We start from the raw sequence: 19,697 nt of genomic DNA, 5'->3' as shown, positions 1-19,697 counted from the left end.
CCATCTCTTCATTTTCCTACCTGCCTCCTCTCCTGTAGACTTACTCCGCCCCCTTCCCCCAGCCTTGATTCCTTGGCACACGTGCGCGCACACACACACGCACACACACACGTACCCTTTGTCCAGCTTCCTTTTATATATCATGTATTATCTTCTTCCCTTAGGTTATAAGCCCTTTGAGGGTAGGAACTATCTTTCTCTTTATTCCCAGTGTTCAGCACAGTGCCTGGTACATTATGGGTACTTAATAAATGTTTATCGACTGGCTGCTCTTTCCAGGTCCTCCCTCCTTCACCCCCACTTCTTGGGCTGGTCCCACTGGAAATACAGACACACCTTGAGGAACCATTCTCCCGCATTGAGTTGCTTCAGGTCAGTCCAGTTGAACATGGAGGCAGGCCGCCGGGCCAGCTCTGGGAGGGCTTCATCCACGTTGGTTGTGCGGCGTAGGGTAGTGTCGTGCATGAGGAATGGAATGCCATCCAGGCTGCCAGAAGAGGGGTAGGTCCTTTTCAGTACATTATCTTGGGCCTTGCCCCAGAGCTGGTGGAACCAGAGCTCCAGGGAGCCCACTGTGCCCCAGGGGGTACCCAAAGTGGGGAACAAGTGTTGTCTGAGTTGTGCAGATTCTACCTTATCCTAGGCCCTTAAAGATGCCTCATTTCTGATTACCTGTATAGACTGCACACTGTCTATTCCCAAGCTATTCTTGTGATCAAGATGGAGACATGAGGATCAGGTCAATGGCATCAAACTCTAATAGAAAGTGGGGGGGATCATTAAACCATATATAACAATCCTTCTGGCAGCATTCTAACTTAGAAAATCACATATTAATACTATCTATGTTCTATTGTATTTTTATTTTATTAAATATTTCCCAATTACATTTTAATAATTTAATTTAATTTTAATTTAAAACTTCAATTACATTTAAAATGTGGTTTGGGCCTCACTGGGGAATATTGCTGGCTGGCCTTGTGTTTGACACCTCTGGTTTAGATGATATCCAGAACTAGCTGAATGAACAGCTCCAAAAAATGTTCATTAATGGTTTCAGGTCAACCTGAGAGGAGGCTCAGACATTGGCCCTGTGTTATTCAACATTTTAATCAGTGAAGTGCCTATCAAATGTGCAGATGGCATCAGGCTAACAAGTGGAATGAATCAGTATCCAAAGCCATCTTGATAGGCTAGAAGGTTGGGTCAAATTGAATAAGATTAAATTTATTAGGGATCAATATAAAAGTCTTAGACTTGGATTAAGAAATATCAATTTCACAAGGACAAGGTGGGACAGGTATGTCTAGAAGGGAGGTGGTGGTTCTGTGGAATTCTGCCATGGTTGGGCTATAGCTGGAATATTGTGATTAGTTCCAGGTGCCATATTTAGGAAGGGCACTGACAAGTTAGACAGAAAATGTCTAGGGTTGGGGCGGAATGACTAAGGGCCTTGAGTTTATACTATATAAGAATAAGGCAAAGAAATTGGGGATGTTTAGAGAAGAGATAAGAAGACTTTGGCATGGGGAGGTGTGTGTGGGGAGGATGGTTGCTAATTTAAAGTATTTGAAAAGCTATTACTAGAACAAGGACTAGATTTCTTATTTAGCTCTAAAGGACAGAACTAGGAACAATTCTTATAAATTACAGAGAGGTGACTTTAGACTTGATGTAAGGGAAAACTTCCCAACAATTGGAGCTACCCAAAGGTGGGATGAGCTGCTTTGGGATATAGTGGACTCCCCTTCAAGGCCAGAGGTCTTGAAGCAAAGGCTGGATAACCGCTTGCCAGAGAGGTTGTAAAGGGGATTAATGACCTGGTATTAGTGAACCAGATGGCCACTGAGGCCCCTTCCAGCTCTGAGATTCTGTGATTATCTGCTTGTGGACTAATCTCTACCCATTTTAAATCATCTTTACATGCATAACCCACCACTTACTCTCAATTATCTGACATGCCTTAATTACTATCCACTCTTGAATATCCACTCAATTATCTGTGCATTTATTGGTGTATATACTCTTAGGCTCCCCTCATGCAGCCCAACCTGGGGATTATTGGTACCAATAATGCTAGGCTGCACTTCCCTGCTCCTATCAGTCTTCTTGCCTATGCCCTCCTGCTTCCATTAACTTGTGCTCAGAGAATGGAGGCCTGTCCTTCTAACCCTCAAAGTGATTGAAGGTTTATCAAATACGAGCTTCAGAGTAAAAGGGGGAAAATGGGCCAAAGGAGTGAAAAATGGGGAATAATGAACAGAGGAAGGTAGACTGGATCATCTCTAAGGTCCCTTGAAATTCTAAATTCTATGATCTCATGATATGGGCATCATCTGCTAAGTTAGGTCTATTTGTGCCCAGCTCCTCTTGGGCCTAATCAGAATTATTCTGTGTACCCTGGGCTTTGATTGGCATCTTAGCCAGTGGGTTCATCCATCCAGTTCTCTGTGCCTGATAATTAGCTAAAGCCACTCTTCCACTCCACTGCTATCCCTTGTACTGCCTCTCCAAACTCTGTTCCCTGGCTGAACTGTTCTCAGATCCAGACATTCATAGAATCCAAGTACCCAGAGATTGAAGGGAGCTTACAATAATGAATGCTACAACAGAAAACAGAGAATGGCATCAATGAAAGTGACATTAGAACAGAGAATGTCTGAGCTGAAAGGGATTTTAGAACACAGAATGTCAGAGCTGGAGGGCCCTTAGAACATAGAATGTCAGAACTGGGAGGGATCTGTGTGAGTGTATGTACATATATATATAGGGATTTATATATGTGTTTTGAGTGTATGTATGTATATATTTGTTTGTGATGGTTGAACCAGATAGCCCCAATTTAGCTTTGTGACTATGGGCAAATCACTCCCCCTTTAAGGACCTCAGCAAATTTCTCTGACAAAATGAGAGGTAGGGCTAGTTTATCTTAAAAGTCCTTTCTAGCTCTAGCATCTTAAAATTCTAACCCAATATTGCCTCCAAAAGAAAGTGCAATTCTAAGAATCTGATTTTGTGATTCTAGAATTTGACCCAATCTGAAATCAGGTCACTCCAGGGAAGAGATGAAAAACCAAATCATCTGCTCAACTGACCTGATGGTCACGTCAGCTTGGACCCCAAAGAGCTTCTGCTCCCTGGCCTTCTGGAAGGACATCAATGTATGTTCTGGAGCCAGCTAGGAAGGAAGACACAAGAAGAGAATCATAAGGCCATCCCCTGACTTGTGGGTCTCAAGGATAGCCCTTGTAATTGTTCTAGAACACCTCCCAGTAACTGCCTTATCCAGCCCAACACCCCGAGAAATCAGAGTTAGTGAGTGTGATTACACGTAATTACCCAATTTAAATCAACGAACACCTGCTCTGTGTAATCTGTTCCCCTTCACAATGCTAGATGTGGTGAACACAAGGACAAAACTCAAGGTGGCCCCAAGGAGCTTATATTCTATTAAGGGATACCACAAATACATTCTTTTTTAAGAGGGTAACTTGAAGAGGTAGGGAATGCTAACAATTCCATGCAGGAGGCAACACTTCAGGAGCAGAGCTCTGAAGGAAGATAAAAATGTAGAGAGGTGGACAAGGGTGGTGGGGCATTCCAGGTAGGAGGAAGGGTTTATGTCAATGCACGGAGGAAGATATGAACTGTCAAGTCTAGAGCTAAAAGTCCAGTGTGGCTAGAACAGAGTGTGTGGAACAAGGCCGGGAAAGTATGTTGGAGCTAGGCCAGGCTGAGAAGTTTGTATTTGAGAGACAATAGGGGACATCTAGAACTTTGAAGGACATTCTGGGAACCTGGGGTAAGGGAGGCAAAAAAGAAAAAAAAATTAACCCTTATTCTGGTTCCAGGCACTGCCTCTCTTTGGGCCTCAGTTTCTTTTTCTGCAAGAAAATGTGGTTGAACTAGATGGTCCCTAAGGGTCATTCTAATAGTGATGCTGTCAGGCCAGAAGACCCAATACTTAAGTCTTTCCCGTGATGCCATTTGGATTTTGTGGTGACTTGGAATGCGCCATTACCCAGCTCTCTCTCCCCACCCCGATCCAATTTAGTCAAAACTCTGGCCTAAAGTGTGAGAGAATTAAAGGCAGTGGAGTTCCTGAAAGAAAAAATGGAGACAGAGATAGGTTGGGAAGAATGGGGCACCTGACCTGTAGGGAGAAGAGAGCATCCTGTCCAGTGGAGCTCTGAGAGTGCCCCCTGGTGGTGATGAAAATGTCACCTCAACCCTTTACTACCCACAAGAGCTGGAAGAAACGGAATCCTTTCAGTTAGACAGGGAAAGTATTATGGTCCCTATTTTACAGGTGAAGAAACTAAGCCACCAGAGGCCAGGTTATTTATACATACTGTTAACCTGGTGACACAATGTGTAAGCTAGGGTTGTGAGGATTAATAAGAAGCTCAAAGGGAGATACAGATACATTATAGAATGTTCTATTTGGAAGGGTCTTTGAAGCACAGTCTACTGGAGCTGGAAGGGACCTTAGAACCTAGAATGTCAGATCTGAGAGGGACCTTAGAACCCAGAATGTCAGATCCAAGAGGGACCTTAGAACCCAGAATGTCAGATCCAAGAGGGACCTCAGAACCTAGAATGTCAGAGCTGGAATAGAATTAGAACTGAATGTTTGAGCTGCCTAAAGTGGGAGAGGATTAGAAGCAGTTTCTTTGAGAAGGGAAAGGGAATCTTTGGAAATGAATAGTGGAAGACTTCTAACCTACACCAAACAGTCTTTCTCTTTGTAGTTTTTCAATACTTCAAGGACATGTGACTTCGCTGACGTGAGTCTTACACCAAAGCTCATCATAATAGAGAGTTACATGAATTTCTGTGACCAGAAAGTTCATCCCTTGGTGGCCAGCTCTATGGAGCTAAACTTTTAGATGCAGTCTATCAGCACTGGACACATTAGCTCACTTGAGCCTTAAAATCATCTTGTGAAGAAGGCAGAGCAGGGATTAATAGTTCCATTTTACTGATGAGGCAACTGTTATCTCAGAGAAGTAAAAGGACTGGTTGAAGTCAGTGGCCAAGCCTCCTAACTATCCCCCAGTCTAAGGATTCCCCTTCCCATTACCCCATGTTTTCTTCCCATCCTTGAATCTATGCCTCTTCTGATTTTTTCCCCCTACAATGGTTTCCTGTTTTGGAGACAGATTGGGAACTCCTCAGAGGAAGGCCCCCTACATTGTTTTTCTCCTTTCTTCCTTTAGGAATAAGGAAGTCAGTGTTTTCCCTGTCTTATGCCCTGGTCAGTCAAGTTCACATCTGGACTGCTGCATTCATTTCTGGCTATTAATAATTCGCTGGATGGTGAAGGGCCTTGACCTTGCCCTGCCATGATTAGTGGAAGGAACTGAGGACTTTTAGCTGGAAGGAGGGGTTGGGATAGGTGCCTTCAAGTCTTGGGAGAGCTGTAGGAGAGGAATCAGACTTGTTTGGTTTGGCCCCAGAGGGCATAACTAGAAACAATGGGTGGAAGCTGCCAAGGGGCCAATTTAGGACAAGCTTCCTAACAATCAGAGCTGTCAATGAGCTGGGGATGGGTTGCCCCCGGAGGTCAATGCCTCCCCCACACTGGAGGTCTTTGCACAAAGGCTGGACAATCAGCCACAGGCAGAGTACATTGTAGGGGGTGTTATTTTTTCCAGCGTGGGATGGACTGGATCTCCTGTCTCTGAAGGCTTTTTCCAGTCCTGAGATTCTGTGACTCTGCACCAAGCACTGGGCTGGGCACATGGGAATGTGTTTTCAGTGTGGAATGAGATGGGACAGTAAATGTCCACTGAATAAAGTTTGTTATAAACAGGAAGGGTTTAGGAAGCACCGCTGGCCCTGGGAGCCAGCATCACAAAAGCAAACTTCTCTGAGACTGTGCCAGAACAGGGCCTGCAGCTCTGACACCCAGAGAAGGGGGAAGGGAAGGACAGGTCCAGGCCCCATCTCTGCCAGTCACTTCCTGGGTGACTGTAGGGCTAATGGGATATAAGATCCTCTATGTCCATTAATAGACCTATGTGACCACACGAGTTCCCTTTTTCTCTTGGAACAGGGGCCGTGTTCCCAGGTCTAAAGGTACACAGGTATTTCAACCATGGATGTCTTACTGCTTTGAGCTCTGGCCCAGTTCACAGCTGTAATACATTCTGAGTCACATAGAGCCCATTGGGGGAGAAACTTGCCTAAGGGGGAAACTTGCTTATGGGGAGGTTTGCTTGCAGGAAGGCTTTCACACCTTTTGGCACTAAGCTAATTAGGCACTGAGTCACAATGCCTTCTGACTCTGAGCTTATTAGCCAGCAGTATATATGTACATATATATTTAATAATATTTGTATATGTATGTATGTGTATATATACATATATATGTATGTATATATATAAATATAAATGTTATATATGTTCTGAGGTGAGATTTTGCTTTGGGGCCCACTCATTGGGAGAATGTTCGCCTGAGGTTTTTGTGATTTGGCCAGACTCTGGTGTTGTTAAGGAGTGCCCCCTGCTTTGTGAACCCAGATGTTGGTGCTCCCTGGTCTGGTCACTATGTATCTGTTACTTTGTTTAGACAGCTGGAGCCCTGTCTATTGGATTCTTTCTTGGATACTCACTTCTTTCTAATTGTTGACCCCTTTGAAGCCGTCCTTCCTTTAGAAAAGCAGATCAAAGAGCCTGTACTGGCAGGCCATCCTGGGTGTGCTAGGGTGCTTGCTAACACAGTGACCTTCACTTCTAGCTCCATACCAGTATGATCCCTAAGGTGGTGCTGGCCTTCAGGCGTTCTAGACTTTCTTTATGGCATGGAGCCCTTGGGCAGTCTGGGGAAGCCCATGAAACCCTTTTCAGAATCATGGTTACTAAGGCAGAAAATACACAGGACTAGGGAAGGGGGAAGGGAAAGTGGAGAATAAGCATTTATAAAGCACCTACTATGTGCTAAGTGCTTTGAAATAAACAAATAAATATTACCTCTTGTGATCCTCACGACAATCCTGGGATGTAAGTGCTGGTATTATTCCCATTTTACAGTTCAGGAAACTGAAGCAAACAAGGTTAAGTGACTCTTCCAGGGTTACATAACTAATAAGTGTCCGAGGCCAAATTTGAACTCAGTTCTTCCTGACTCCCAGCCCAGTGCTTTACCCACTATGACACCTAGCTGCCTCTACAATACAAAGGAAACCAACTATATTGAAATACAGTGATCAGAATATCATAAAACCAAATTCAGAGAGCCTCTGGATATCTAATCATGAACTGCTTCTGTGGAGTAGGGTGGGGTGGTCGGTCTATGGACCCACAGTTATGAAGTCTTGTCTTAGAGGAAAGAAAATGAGGACACAAGGGACAGAGGTCAGTCCCACTGTCTTCTGCTGGGGCTGGACCCCTCTGCTATAGAGTATTGGGGTCCTTTCCGGGGACCACGTTTCAGAAAGCACACTGACAAAATTGAGGGCATGCAGAGCACAGTTCCTAGGATGATGAACCCTAACGAAGAAGTGGGGATATTTTAGGCTGCAGAAGAGGCAGAATCACTTTGGTCTGTCCCTTGGAAGAGGAATCCAGTTTGGTCTGGTTGGCCCCAGCAAGGCAGAACTAGTAACAAGGGCTGATGGTGGCAGAGGCAAGTTTTAGTTTGACATAAGAAAAAAGTTTCTTCTAGCCAGAATTGTCCCGAAGTAGAAGGGGCTGCCTCAGGAAGGAGGGAGGGAGCAAAGGGAACTTCCCCTTTACTTTTACTTTTCTTTCCCTCTCATTAAGCAGAGGCTGGATGATCAGGGACTGTATGTGGAAAGGAATCTTCTGGTACAGGAAGGGGAGGACGACAATGATGGACTCACATCACTCAGACACAATGATTCTGTGAAAGTGGCCCTAGGGATCGTCTCTAGTCTTTAATTTTACACCAACGGAGGTAAAGGGGCTTGCCTCAGGTCATCAGAAATTTAGGGTCATAGAGCTGGAAAGGACCTCAGAGTCGTTGACTCTAGTGCTCTCATTTTAGAGAGAAGGAAACAGAAAAGTCAAGTTGTGTGCTCAGGGTCAAATAGCAATAAAGTGTCTGAGGCAAGATTTGAACCCAGGTAGGTGTTCTTGACTTCAAGGCTAGTACCCTGTCCACTACACCATGCTTGAACCCAGGTCCTGACTCCAGAGCCAATGCTCTCACCACTCTCCCGAGCCTATCAGAAGGACTTTCTCCTGTGTCACACAGAAGGGAGTAGAGGAGCCAGGATCCAAGCCCAGTTCCTCTGACTAGATGGTATCTCTAGGGGTACTAATTTAATTCTGCTTGCTTAGGATTCTGCTTAATTGAATGCCAATGAAAGACATCGAAGCCCATACTGCCACAAGGGGGCAGCATAGAAACAAAGATAGCTGGGCCAAATGAATCTTCTCCGGCCTGGTCCATCCCATGATGGGGCTCCCACATGTTTCCCTAAAGCCTGCCAAGGGACAGAGGGCCTGAGATCTCCAGGACTGGAATAAATTTGTTTCTCATGGCCACTTACTCTCCGAAGTCAGCACTCACCATGGGCGCTCCTCGGTGGCCAATGATGGCTGGCTTAGGGCTCAGGTCTTTCTTCTCCATGATGCAGGGGGAGGAGATGGTGAGGGGGATCAGGTAGAGCACAAACACCACTGCGAAGTAGGCAGTGAAGATGACCATCTGTGAGGCTGAAGGTACAGAAAAGAGACTCCATGAAGCCCTTCTATAACGAGAGAGCGCCCAGCACTCGTCCCCTCATCCCCACTCTAGGCAATGATGCGGCCGCTCCCCAATCCCGAATTCTGGAGGAGGAACCACCACGCTTGCTACCCCTTGCTCTCTCATGAAGTCCTCATCCAACTATCTCTGTTTCCACTGCATGTTCGTGTGGACATCTGTCACAGATGGACCATGAGCTCTCCCTTGAGGAGAGGGGCTCAGTGAGGGCAGGACCATGGGAGGAAGTGAGCTACAGAAGGAAGATGCCGGAATTCCACCTCTACTTCTAAATACTTGTGTGACCTTGGGCAAATCATTTAATCATTCTGGGCTTGTTTCCCCATCTGTAAAATGAGGGGGTTGGACTAGATGAACTCCAAGGCCCCTATCAGCGCTGAATCTAGGACTCAGTCAATGGGCTGCCTGAGGTCGGGGGCTAAACCCCTTCCTCACCCTGCTTGGGGTTTCTCCTGCCCCCAATCTCTCCTACCAGGGCATAGAGAGCATATGATGGGCCCTGGGTGCAGAGGACAGACTCTTTTCTTCCTCTCTTGGGACAGAGTTAGCACTTAGGGAACTCATATCATCTTTGATCAGCTGGACCAGAGAGACGGGGAGACAACAGATGTTTTTTTTCTTTTCTTCGGTGGAAGGTTGTGGGACAAGAGGTTTGCAAACACACACTCGTGTGCTATGGGCCTTGTCCATACAATGCGGGGGATGTGATAAACAAGCAGCGTAGAATTTCAAAAACAACCCGACAGGTGGGTGTTTCAAATAGACTGCTGTGTATATTGCATCCCACAGAAACCTTGAAGAAGGGGGAGTCTCTTTGTAGATCACTAATGGTGCTCCTGAAGGCTACCTTCACTAATAACTACAACGGCAACAACCGTAATAGTAGTAACAGAGACAACGGCAGCCGAGGTTGACAAAATGTTTTTCTCAAACAATTCCGGGGGAAAATCCATGAAGCATCGTTACCATGGGCACTGAGGCTTGGAGAGCTGAACTGCCAGAGCTTCATTAAGGCTGTGACCTCGGATCTGAGCCCAGGTCTTCTGCTAAGGTCCCTAGCACTTTCCAGTGTTTTGCCTCACCCTCCAGCCAGGACTGAGATCCTGGGCCCAGGGAGGTCCTCCTGTGTTCTTAGTTAGGCTCAAGACTTCCCCTCTCTGGGCCTGATTTCATAGGTCACAATCGATTGAGCAGTTGGGAGGGCTCTTAGGGAACAAGGCACAGTGCATCCAAGGTTGGATTTTGAATGGGGAAAAGCCAAGTCCTGCCTCTGACACATGGCAGCTGTGTGACTCTGGGCGATTCAATGAAATTACCCATGTTCCAGGCACCTCTCTAAGACTGTAAGTTAATAAAAGGGTGGATGATCTGTATTGGTAGAGGGATTTTCCACTGGGACTTTTCTATACCGATAAAAATCATTGGTCTGGTTCCCTCTTCCTATCTGGTCAGGGCCAAGACCATAAAAAAGGACCATTGGACCTGGACCCAGGAGATCTGGTTCTGATACTCATTAGCTAGGTGACCTTAGGCAAATTATTTCCCTGGTTTTCTCCTCCGTAAAATGGAGGGAGTAATAATGACTCTACTTACCTTACAGGGCTATTATGAGAATCCAATGACCTATATATCTATATATTGATCCATCAATCTGTATTTATTAAGCACTTATTAAGTACAAGACCGGTAGGGTACAATCCCAAAGAAGGAAACACTATCTCTCTCAAGGGACTGACGCTCTAATAGAGAAGACAGTATGTTGTGTAGGTACTTGTATGTAACAAGTCGTATTACATATGCAAAAACATGCAACATGGACATAAAGGGAATACAAATATATGCAAAGCAGCTAAATACAAAACCGCCAGTTGGGAGCGGGGCATCGGGAAAGGCTTCATGTGGAAGATGGCACTCTTTATATATGAATATAAAAGGTATAATTGTAAACCTTACAGTGACAGAGACATGTAAACTCTGGTCATTCATCCAGCCCCCTCTCTCTCTCTATGTGACTTGCCCAGTGCTACCTGGGGATGGTCAGGGAAAGGTGGTGGCAGGGCCTGGGAGGGCCAGAGTTAGAAGCTGGTTCTCCTGAGGCTAACCTAGTCCGAGGACTATACTCCCTGCCCCATTCCCCTCTCAACTTCTCTAAAGTAAGATGGTTTTCAAGGCCCCCCTGAGTCTAAGATTCAATGAATAGACAGATAGCTCCAAATTAACCCTACCTCCTTGCCCCCACACACCTTCTACCTCTTGAACCAGACAAGAGCCCTATGGGAATGGTCATAGGTGAGGCCAAGCTGTCTAATACTCACAGACTTTTTCAGCTCTTGCAAACTGGCCTGCCACGATCCAGGAGAGAGTGGTCACAGCTATCAGGGCTCCAACGTGCAGAAATGGGGCTGTGCCCTGCAGACGAGACATAACATTTTACGCGTTAGCACGACAATACACACGGATTTCCCCAATCCCGGGGAGAGTGGAGGGTTAGGGGCTGTCAGTTCTCAGCCAGCCCTATCCTATGACCTATGGAGGAAGGGCTCCCACAACTAGCCACATGCTTGCTCCTATCCTGTGGGGAAGGTTCATGCATCAGAGGCTAGCTTGGAAGAGCTCCAGGATATACAGGCTGCATTCTGGACATCCATGGGCAACTTGGAAGTGGGTTTCACTCTACTTTGAGCCATGTGGTCCTGCAGGGCAGAGGTAGGACAAGGGGGGACCCAGGGGAAGTTACAAGGAAGCAGATTACCATTCACAATAAAGAACGTTCTAAAAACAAGGACTTCCCCACCATAGAACTGGCAGTAATGCTGCCCCTGACTGGAGGTATCCAAGTGGGGAAGCTGTAAAGAAGATTCCAGTGCTTAAGGGGTTGAACTAGATGACCTCAGAGGTCCCTTCCAGCTTTGAGATGCTATGATTAAATGTAGTAGCAGGGGTCAGAAGACCTGGGTTTCTAGCCTTTGTTTCCTGCTCTACATTCTCTATGGGACATTGGGAAAAACAGTTTCCTTTTTGGTGCTTAAGATCTCTCCTCTGTAAACCGAGAGGGGGTGGACTGGATATGTCCTAAGGGCCCTTCCAGCCCTAAAAATCCTTTAATTCCCCAGACAATCTGCTATACTGAACTTGACCCCACTCTGAGGCCACAACGGAAAGATCAATTGACTTAGGGTCAGGAGAACTGAGTTTGAGTCCAGGCTCTGATATTCCCTTGCTCAATGACCTTGGGCAAATTCTTTCCTTGCTACGTGCCTCAGTTTCCCTATCCATAAAACAAGGCAGTTGAAGTAGATGACCTCGAAAGGCCCATCTTCCCAGCTCTGGCTTTCTATGACCTCATAATTTATGAATTTCCACCATAGCTAAAGTCAATGGGTGCAGGTTTCTTCCCCCAACACCCCCAGGCAGCTTTGGGCCAGATGGGCCACCTCTACTCACTTGCAATGATATTAGCAGCACAGCCCACTCATCGTCCCAGAGCTGGGCTACCGAGGACACCGCTACGAGGGTCGCGATCAAGGCCACGGTCAGCGCCACCTGTAAGAAGAGGGGCTGGGGTCAAAGTAGGGCCCCCAGAGTGGCAGGATGGGGTGGAGGGGGCTCCCAGGCAACCTCCTTCCCTATGTTCCCTCTACTGATGTTTGTGTATATATATGTACACAAGCATGGGTAAGTGTATCTACCTGACTGTGTACACGGGTGTAGCCATGTACAATCATATGTGACTGTGACTACTACAGACTATTTCAGCTCTCACAAACTGGCCTGCCATGATCCAGGAGAGAGTAGTTATAGTTATCAGGACCCCTCTCAGTACATGTACATGTAGGTGTGATTAATCATAAGCTTAACCACGTGTGTGCATATCTGTGACTGCACGAATACCACCGTGTACAATTATATGTCTGTGTATGGTTGAGTGTATACCCGAAGCTCATATGTTTGTGTGACTGTGCATGTGTGACTACATGTGGGGATCAGTGTGTGTGTGTGCACAACTGGATGACTGTGTATGTGTGTGTATGGGGAAGAGGGGGCAAATGGAGAGAAGGAAAGAAGAGGAAGAGGCACTCCACCAGACTTCAACCTCCACACCCACCTTAATGGTGAGGGGGATGAGGCACACACTCAACACCCTCTGGGGTTAGCATCAGGAAATGGCTCCATGCTCTGAGGCGAAATGAGGTAGAGCGTGCATTACTGGGTGTGATAATGGTGGTTGATCTTGGATCTTGGGAAGGCTGCCACCTGAGCCCAGTAGCCTACTGTGCCATGTTTGATAATGATAACAATAAGCAAGAAAAATAAAAATGGCAGCATGAGAAAAGGCTGCTTCTATGGGAGAGGATAGAGAAGAGAGGGAGGAGAGAGAGAAAGAACAAGAACACAGTAGGACAGGTAGAAAGGACCCTTGCCTGCAGTTGGGGGAACTGGGTTCTTATCCCAGCTGTCCGGCCCCGGGCAAAACATTTCCATCGCCTGAACGTCAATTTTTATGAAATAGGGGACATGAAGAGGATGCTTTCTCAGATCCTTCCCAGCTCTGACATTCTATGTTCTATGTTCTCCTCCGGAAGCCTAGGCGTGTCTGCGGTTCTGACGCAAGTCCCACAAAGCCTGGAGGAGGCAGCTGGGATGAGTGCTGAGCCCCCACCGGTGGGTGCCAGCTGGCATGGTTCTCTCATCCCTCAGCCCTGAAGCTGGGAGAAAGAAGTGCCTGGTGGGAAGCAGAGGAGGCCAAGGGAAAATGCTCAGTTCTTCTGAGTAGAATGAGCAGGAAGGCCGAGGGTGAGGGTGAGGGGGTGGCGTCACGAGAATGGGAAGGGGTCCCTTCACACCTAAGGCTAGAAATGGACATATGCTGTCCTTGGTAAAGTCGCAGACCTGGAAAATGGCTGAACTGGATGGAGGAGGCCTTTGAGATGATACAGTCCAAACCTCTTATTGTACAGAGAGGGAAATGAGGGCACGTGCCCAAGGTCACATAACAAATTAATAGGCATGAGACCTTAGAAATTACCTAGTACAACTTGACAGGTGAGAAAACTGAGGCTTAGAGTGGGAACAGTGGGAAAGAGCGTGATGGTAACAGGCCTGGGACCAATAATAGCCCACATAGAGTGAAATTTTGTTTAATGATTAAAAACGAGTATTTCTCAAGCTTTTTGGAAGTTTACAAAGAGCTTTTCTCAGGACAGCTCTGTGAGGGAATATTAGTTTTACAAAGGAGGAAGCCAGGGACCAGAGAGGCTAACGGACTTATTACAATAAGTAGAAAAGGCAGGATTCCAGCCCAAGTGTCCCAATTCCCAGGCCAGACTTCTTTTCACTGGCCCCCATTATGTGTAATTAGCTGCTCCCTCCGAACTCACAGTGGCCTGGCTTCCAGCTCCTGGGGTGGTTCTCTGTGGGCTCTGGGCACTCCTGGGTATTGACTCTCCTATCCTGCACCCCTGCTCTCTTCTTCTCTCCCCTTATGCTCATGGGGCAACAGAGGCTCTTACCTTGTGAAGCCAGTGAAGGTGCATCTGCTGTCCCACAGCAATGTGACAGAGGGCCAGGATCTGGGGAGACACAAGGACAGAGAGCCTTCAGACCCCCACTGAACAAAGAAGAACAGAAAGGGAGGCAGATTTCAGCTCTGTAGAAGGAAAAGCCTTCAAACAATCAGAGCCCTCCCACAATGGGACAAGTTGTATTCTAAAGGTGGTGAGCTCCCTGTCTCTCACCGAAATCAAGAACTTCAGAGCTGGAAGGTACCTAGATGTCATCTTGTACATTACACACACCTGAGCAGAGAACCTCTCTACAGAGAGTTTAATGAGTTTCCTCTTGAAGATCTCCAGAGTTAAAGGAACTTACCACCCCCTGAGGCGGCTCATTCCATTCTTGGAGATCTCTGACTGTTAGCAAGCTTTCCCTTACACCCAGCCGAAATCTGCCTCTCTGTAGTTTCTCCCATTGCTCCCAGCTTTGCAAAGGTTGGCTGCCCCCTTGTCAGGGACGCTGGGATGGGGAGGAGAATTCCTACTTAGGTATGAGTGGGCTAGGGTGCCCTCTGGGATCCTTCCAGCTCTGAGAGGCTTGGGGTTCTATGAAATAATCCTCATGCTGAGTCCTCTACATACCAGATCACTCTTATCTGCTGGTGCCCTTCCCTTCAAACTACTTTGTGCTCATTGACTTTGTATTTATTATATTTATTCTCCATACAGGATATTTCAAAAGTCTTAATGCAATTTAAAACTACACTAAGACTTTTGGGACACCTGGAGAGAGAGAGAGTGTGTGTGTGTGCGTGCGCGCGTGCATACATCCACATATACACACAAGCATACATACATACATATGTGTGTATATACATGTCTGTCTGTATGTTCGTATCCTTGCTGTTTCCCCTATCAGACTATTAACTCCTTATAAGTAGGGATTGTTTCATTCTTTGTACTTATATCCCCAATTTAATACAAGTGCCTGGCATAAAGTAGGTATCTAATAAATGCTTACTTTTTGACTGACTGACTGATCTGTGCACCTTGGTCATTGGTAGTTCTACCCAATCAGACCAAGCATTTGCTGTGGACCAGGCACCCACCAGAAGGCCTTCTCCCTGTCCTACAAAGCCCAGCTTTGGGACTACCCTCCCTTAATGGGATTCAGTTCAAATGGGAAAATCCTATTATCTCTAGAATGAGCCTTAGAGGTCATCAACTTGAACCTGAGCAATAATCTCTACATTGCATCCAACAAGTGGTCATCTTTCCTTGCATTATCTTCATAGAAGGGGAACATACTACCCCAAGACAGCTCATTCCACTTTTTGGAAAGTTCTCATCACAACTGTTTTTCCTCTCATCAAGTCAAATCTGCCTTTCTGTATCTACCCTCCCCCACCTCCTTCCCTCCCCCAATTGTTCCTCATTCTGCCTTCTCAGGTCCAGCAGAACAGGTCCAGCTCTTCTACAGAACAGCCTTCAAATACCTGAAGACCACCCCCTGCCCCCCTCCCCACCAGGTCTTCTCCACTCTAAACAGCCTTTGTTTGTTGAAACTGGAGCCTTTCTCAGGATGCTTTCCAGTTTATCAATGTCCTTTGCTAAAAAGTGCTGCCCAGAAGAGCCTTTCTGCCTACGTCAGAGAGCTGGCTCATGCCAGTCCAGCAGTCCATTCAAGTCCCCAAGTCTTTTCTCCCAGGAACTGTATTTAGCCACACCCCCGCCATCTTGTTTTTATTAAGTTTTTCAACTGGAGTAATAACACTACATTTAGGCCTATTAAGTTTCACCTTATTAGATTCAGTCCAATGTTCAGCCTGTCGAGATCTTCTTGGGTACATTATCATTCAATGCATATTAGCTCTCTCTCTGAGCCTGGTGCCTTTCACAAATTTGATAAGCATACGATCCAAAATTTCATCCAAGAAACTGAAAACATTGATGACTAACACAGAGCAAAGACAGATCCTTGGGACACTTCATAAGAGACTTTTCTACACTTTCACAACAAATCATTAATGACTATTGTTTGGGCCTACCTGGTTATTCGATCATTTCAAAATCATTTAACTATATTTTCATCTAGCCTAGAGGCTGATAACACTCCTCGTGCTGCCTAAACCAGGTTAAAATGTAACTGAGAAATACGTAACAAAATTTATGAAAATACAGCTGAACATAACGTTAATATGTGGGTTTCTAGGTCGATGTGCACCTGCAGGGATCCTTATGTACAGTTCAGTGGCCTCCATTTCTATTTGAGTTGGAAACCACTGATCTTGCCTATATATCTCCATTTTTTCCACAAGAATAGTATGAGAGATTTCGGGATGAAGCCAGACCTAGCTTCCTTATCTTGATATTCAGCAACCTTTAATAATATGTTCTATGATTTTGCTAGGAATCAGAGTCAAGCTCACTGGCCTATGTTTTAAGACTATCCTCTTCCGTCTTTGTTTTTAAACTAAGTATTCATTTATCAGTCCACTCCAACATTCTTCATTAGTCCTGTTGCCTGTCCATCCATGAATCCATGAATCCATCCATCCATCCATCCATCCATCCATCCATCCATTGCTTGAAAGACATCCTGTCACTTCCCTCAAAACAGGGAGTCCCCAAGGTCAGGGGGTCATGTCTTGAAGGAACATACTTATTCCCAGAGATGACTTATCTTTCTCATGCTGCCATGTCCTACCAGACATACCAACAATCCTGTGATGTATGTGAAGCCAGTGGCAGTGGTCAGAAGGATTGGAATGGACCAGTCGCTCCAGTATCCCATCCGGTTATAGAGGAACCTGGGAAGAGAAGGATGAAGAGTCAAACAAAAATTGGGGTGAGAGTTTAAGACTGAAAAACAGATGCTGGGACAAAAAAATGTGAGAAGATCCCTGAGAGTTTTACGAGGGGGAGGGGGTGTGAGGGAAGCAGGATAGAAGCTATAGAACACAGAATGTCAGAGCTGAAAGGAACTTTAGAGATCTGGCCCTTTGTCCCATTCCACTTAGGAAGCTCTTTCTCCAGCTCTGCCTGTAGAACCTATATCCCTTCCCCTCTCCCCCTTTAAGAATTAATTCAAATGCTCCCTCCTCTAGGAAACCTTCCAGGACTCTTCTCCTCAGAGGAAATCCTGATTCTTTCTGGTGGCTTTCGTCACATCTTGCCTTGTACTGTATATACTCACCTGTATTTTGAGTCTCATTCTCCTACTAGACTCTGAGATCTCTAAAGGCAGGAATCAGGTTTTGGTGTGTGGCAAGAGCCCCAGACTGGGAGTCAGGAGGCCTGAGTTCAAGGCTTAGCTTTGCCACCAAATTGCTGGGTGACCTTGAGCATGACACCTACCTTCTCTGGGATTCACGCTTCTTTATTGGTGTTAGACTAGACTGTGAGCCTGCTGAAGGGCAGGGACCACACAACGACAACGGTGATGGTGATATAAATAAAAGACTCAAGGTTTTAATTATGGCATCCCCCATCTTCCCTCATCAGGGCAGCTCACGGCCCCTGATGTAATTCACTTTGGAAATTTGCGGTGACTCAACATTTCATCACTCTGGCCAAACTGGTCTGGCACTAACTAAGCTGATCTTGAGTCAACAGACACAAGCCATCCCTGGACATATAATCAAAGCCTGCGCAGGTCAGGAGACTAGGCTGAGAGCTTGAACCTTTGTGAACCCACGGTCAGCTGGCTGCCACTACGATGCCTTTGATGAAGATGTCAGTGGACAATTACTATCATTCTTTATTAACAAGAACAACGATATCTGCATAACAAACTGCATCTTTTTTGCAGAGATGGAGGATCATGGTCTGGAGCACTGCTTACACTATCAGACTACTGATATGTTTGCTAGTTTGGCAGATTTTTTTCTGTCTCTCTTTTTTTTTTTCTTATTGTGATAAGCGATGATTCCATGGATGGGGAGAAATATATTTGGCAACAAAGAGGACAAAAACCAAAAGATATCACTAACGATTTAAAAAACAATAATAGCTCACATATCTGTGGGGCTTTAAAGTGTCAAAACCGCTTACCCCTCAACAACCCTGTGAGTGTAAAGATCTTGTTACCATTCTGCAGATGAGAAAACTGAGGCTTGGATACCATAGCCAGTCAGAGCCGGGATGCACAAGTGGATTCTTGATTCCAAGAGGAATACTCTTTCCACCAAGCTACACTGCCCTGATTCATCTTTATGTCCTCTATGATATGAAAGCATGAGACCCTGACCACAAGGCATTCAGGGAATGTCCGTAGAATCGACTCATCTTCTAAAGTCCAGTTAAGTCTGGAGGTTCTTCCTAGCTCTGACATCCTGTGTTCTACCTTCTAACGTGTTTTTAGCTCTGGTTCAGTGGAAGGAGTGAGAGAGTAGGAATCAAGGGGACAGGTGATCAATCATAGGCAAATGCATAGTCCAGGCCAGCAAGACTAGAAGTCCAGTCAACACGCATTTATTTGTTGACTGACTACAATGTGCCAGGCACTGTGCTAAGCACTGGGGAGATTAAAAAAAAAAAAAAAGCAAAAATGACCCTTGCCTTCAAGGAACTCACAATCTAATCTAATCTGGGAGATACGGTGATGGCCCATTGCAGGGAGGAGGGTTCCCCCAGAAATCAGTGCCCTGTGGCAAAGTCCTTAATCCCCACTCTAGTTACATGCAGCTTTGGGTTCCAGTTTCAACTTTCATTCTTTATAGGTCAACTTGGTTTGTAAGTTGAGCATTCATAAACGGCACTGCCTGTAATGTGCCACTGGGAAAGAAATAATGAGTCATTTCATAGATCACTCTGCATTAATTCAAACAGAGAGGTGTAGTATACATACAAACTGCCCTTATTTTGCTAAGGTCAGAGGGAAGGAATATTGAAATCCCTAATGACAGAGAGGAAATGAAACTTCTCTGTTTCCCAGGTAGAATGGACTCAATGGAGAGAGGAGGGGAGGGGAATGAATAAGAACGCTTACTGTTTCAGAGCTGATTTAGTAAAACCTAAAAGCTACTTGGAAGACATGACATTTATGCCATTAATATACCTCAGTTAACTCATGAGGTTAAAAAGTAATATTTTACCCAGACCAAGAGTCAGATCTGTATTTAAGTCCTGGACCTGCCATTTACCTGCTCTTAAGAGCCTCAGTTTCTTCATCTGTAAAATGATAGAAAGCATGTTATGGTGGATAGTGAGTTGGCTATGGAGTCAGGAGGACCTGGGTTCAAGTCCCACTTATGATATATATTGGCTGTGGGACCCTGGGCAAGTTTCTTAATTTGCCTTTGAGAGCCCAGAGCTCTCTAAACCAAGAAAACTGTATCGGGACAGAGAAGGGGGAGGAAGTAGCCTCAGTCAACTATTCCAATGAAATCATAGGTCCAGTCTCTATCCCTATACTAGATAATGTCTAAGGCCCTTTCCAGCTTTAAAATTCTGTCTAAGTTCCTTCCCAG

At 45.7% G+C, this 19,697-nt stretch overlaps 1 protein-coding gene across 3 annotated transcripts in view; it reads right to left on the bottom strand.

Annotated features, from left to right (window-relative positions):
- The window catches only part of GDPD5 (glycerophosphodiester phosphodiesterase domain containing 5), a 169,195-nt gene that overhangs the window by 23,770 nt on the left and 125,728 nt on the right, over nucleotides 1-19,697 (bottom strand). For all 3 annotated transcript variants that reach the window (XM_036745986.1, XM_036745988.1, XM_036745987.1), the window contains 7 exons: nucleotides 16,943-17,036; nucleotides 14,245-14,304; nucleotides 12,179-12,277; nucleotides 11,050-11,143; nucleotides 8,540-8,685; nucleotides 3,096-3,178; nucleotides 337-487 (listed from right to left, as the gene is read on the bottom strand). In XM_036745986.1, coding sequence (XP_036601881.1) covers nucleotides 337-487; nucleotides 3,096-3,178; nucleotides 8,540-8,685; nucleotides 11,050-11,143; nucleotides 12,179-12,277; nucleotides 14,245-14,304; nucleotides 16,943-17,036 — 727 coding nt within the window. The remainder of the gene's footprint in view (nucleotides 1-336; nucleotides 488-3,095; nucleotides 3,179-8,539; nucleotides 8,686-11,049; nucleotides 11,144-12,178; nucleotides 12,278-14,244; nucleotides 14,305-16,942; nucleotides 17,037-19,697) is intronic.

The sequence above is a fragment of the Trichosurus vulpecula genome, chromosome 2, assembly GCF_011100635.1.
Source record: "Trichosurus vulpecula isolate mTriVul1 chromosome 2, mTriVul1.pri, whole genome shotgun sequence".
Lineage (NCBI taxonomy): Eukaryota > Metazoa > Chordata > Mammalia > Diprotodontia > Phalangeridae > Trichosurus > Trichosurus vulpecula.
The sequence above is the reverse complement of the archived record's forward strand: the minus strand, read 5'-3'. Positions and strand labels throughout refer to the sequence as shown.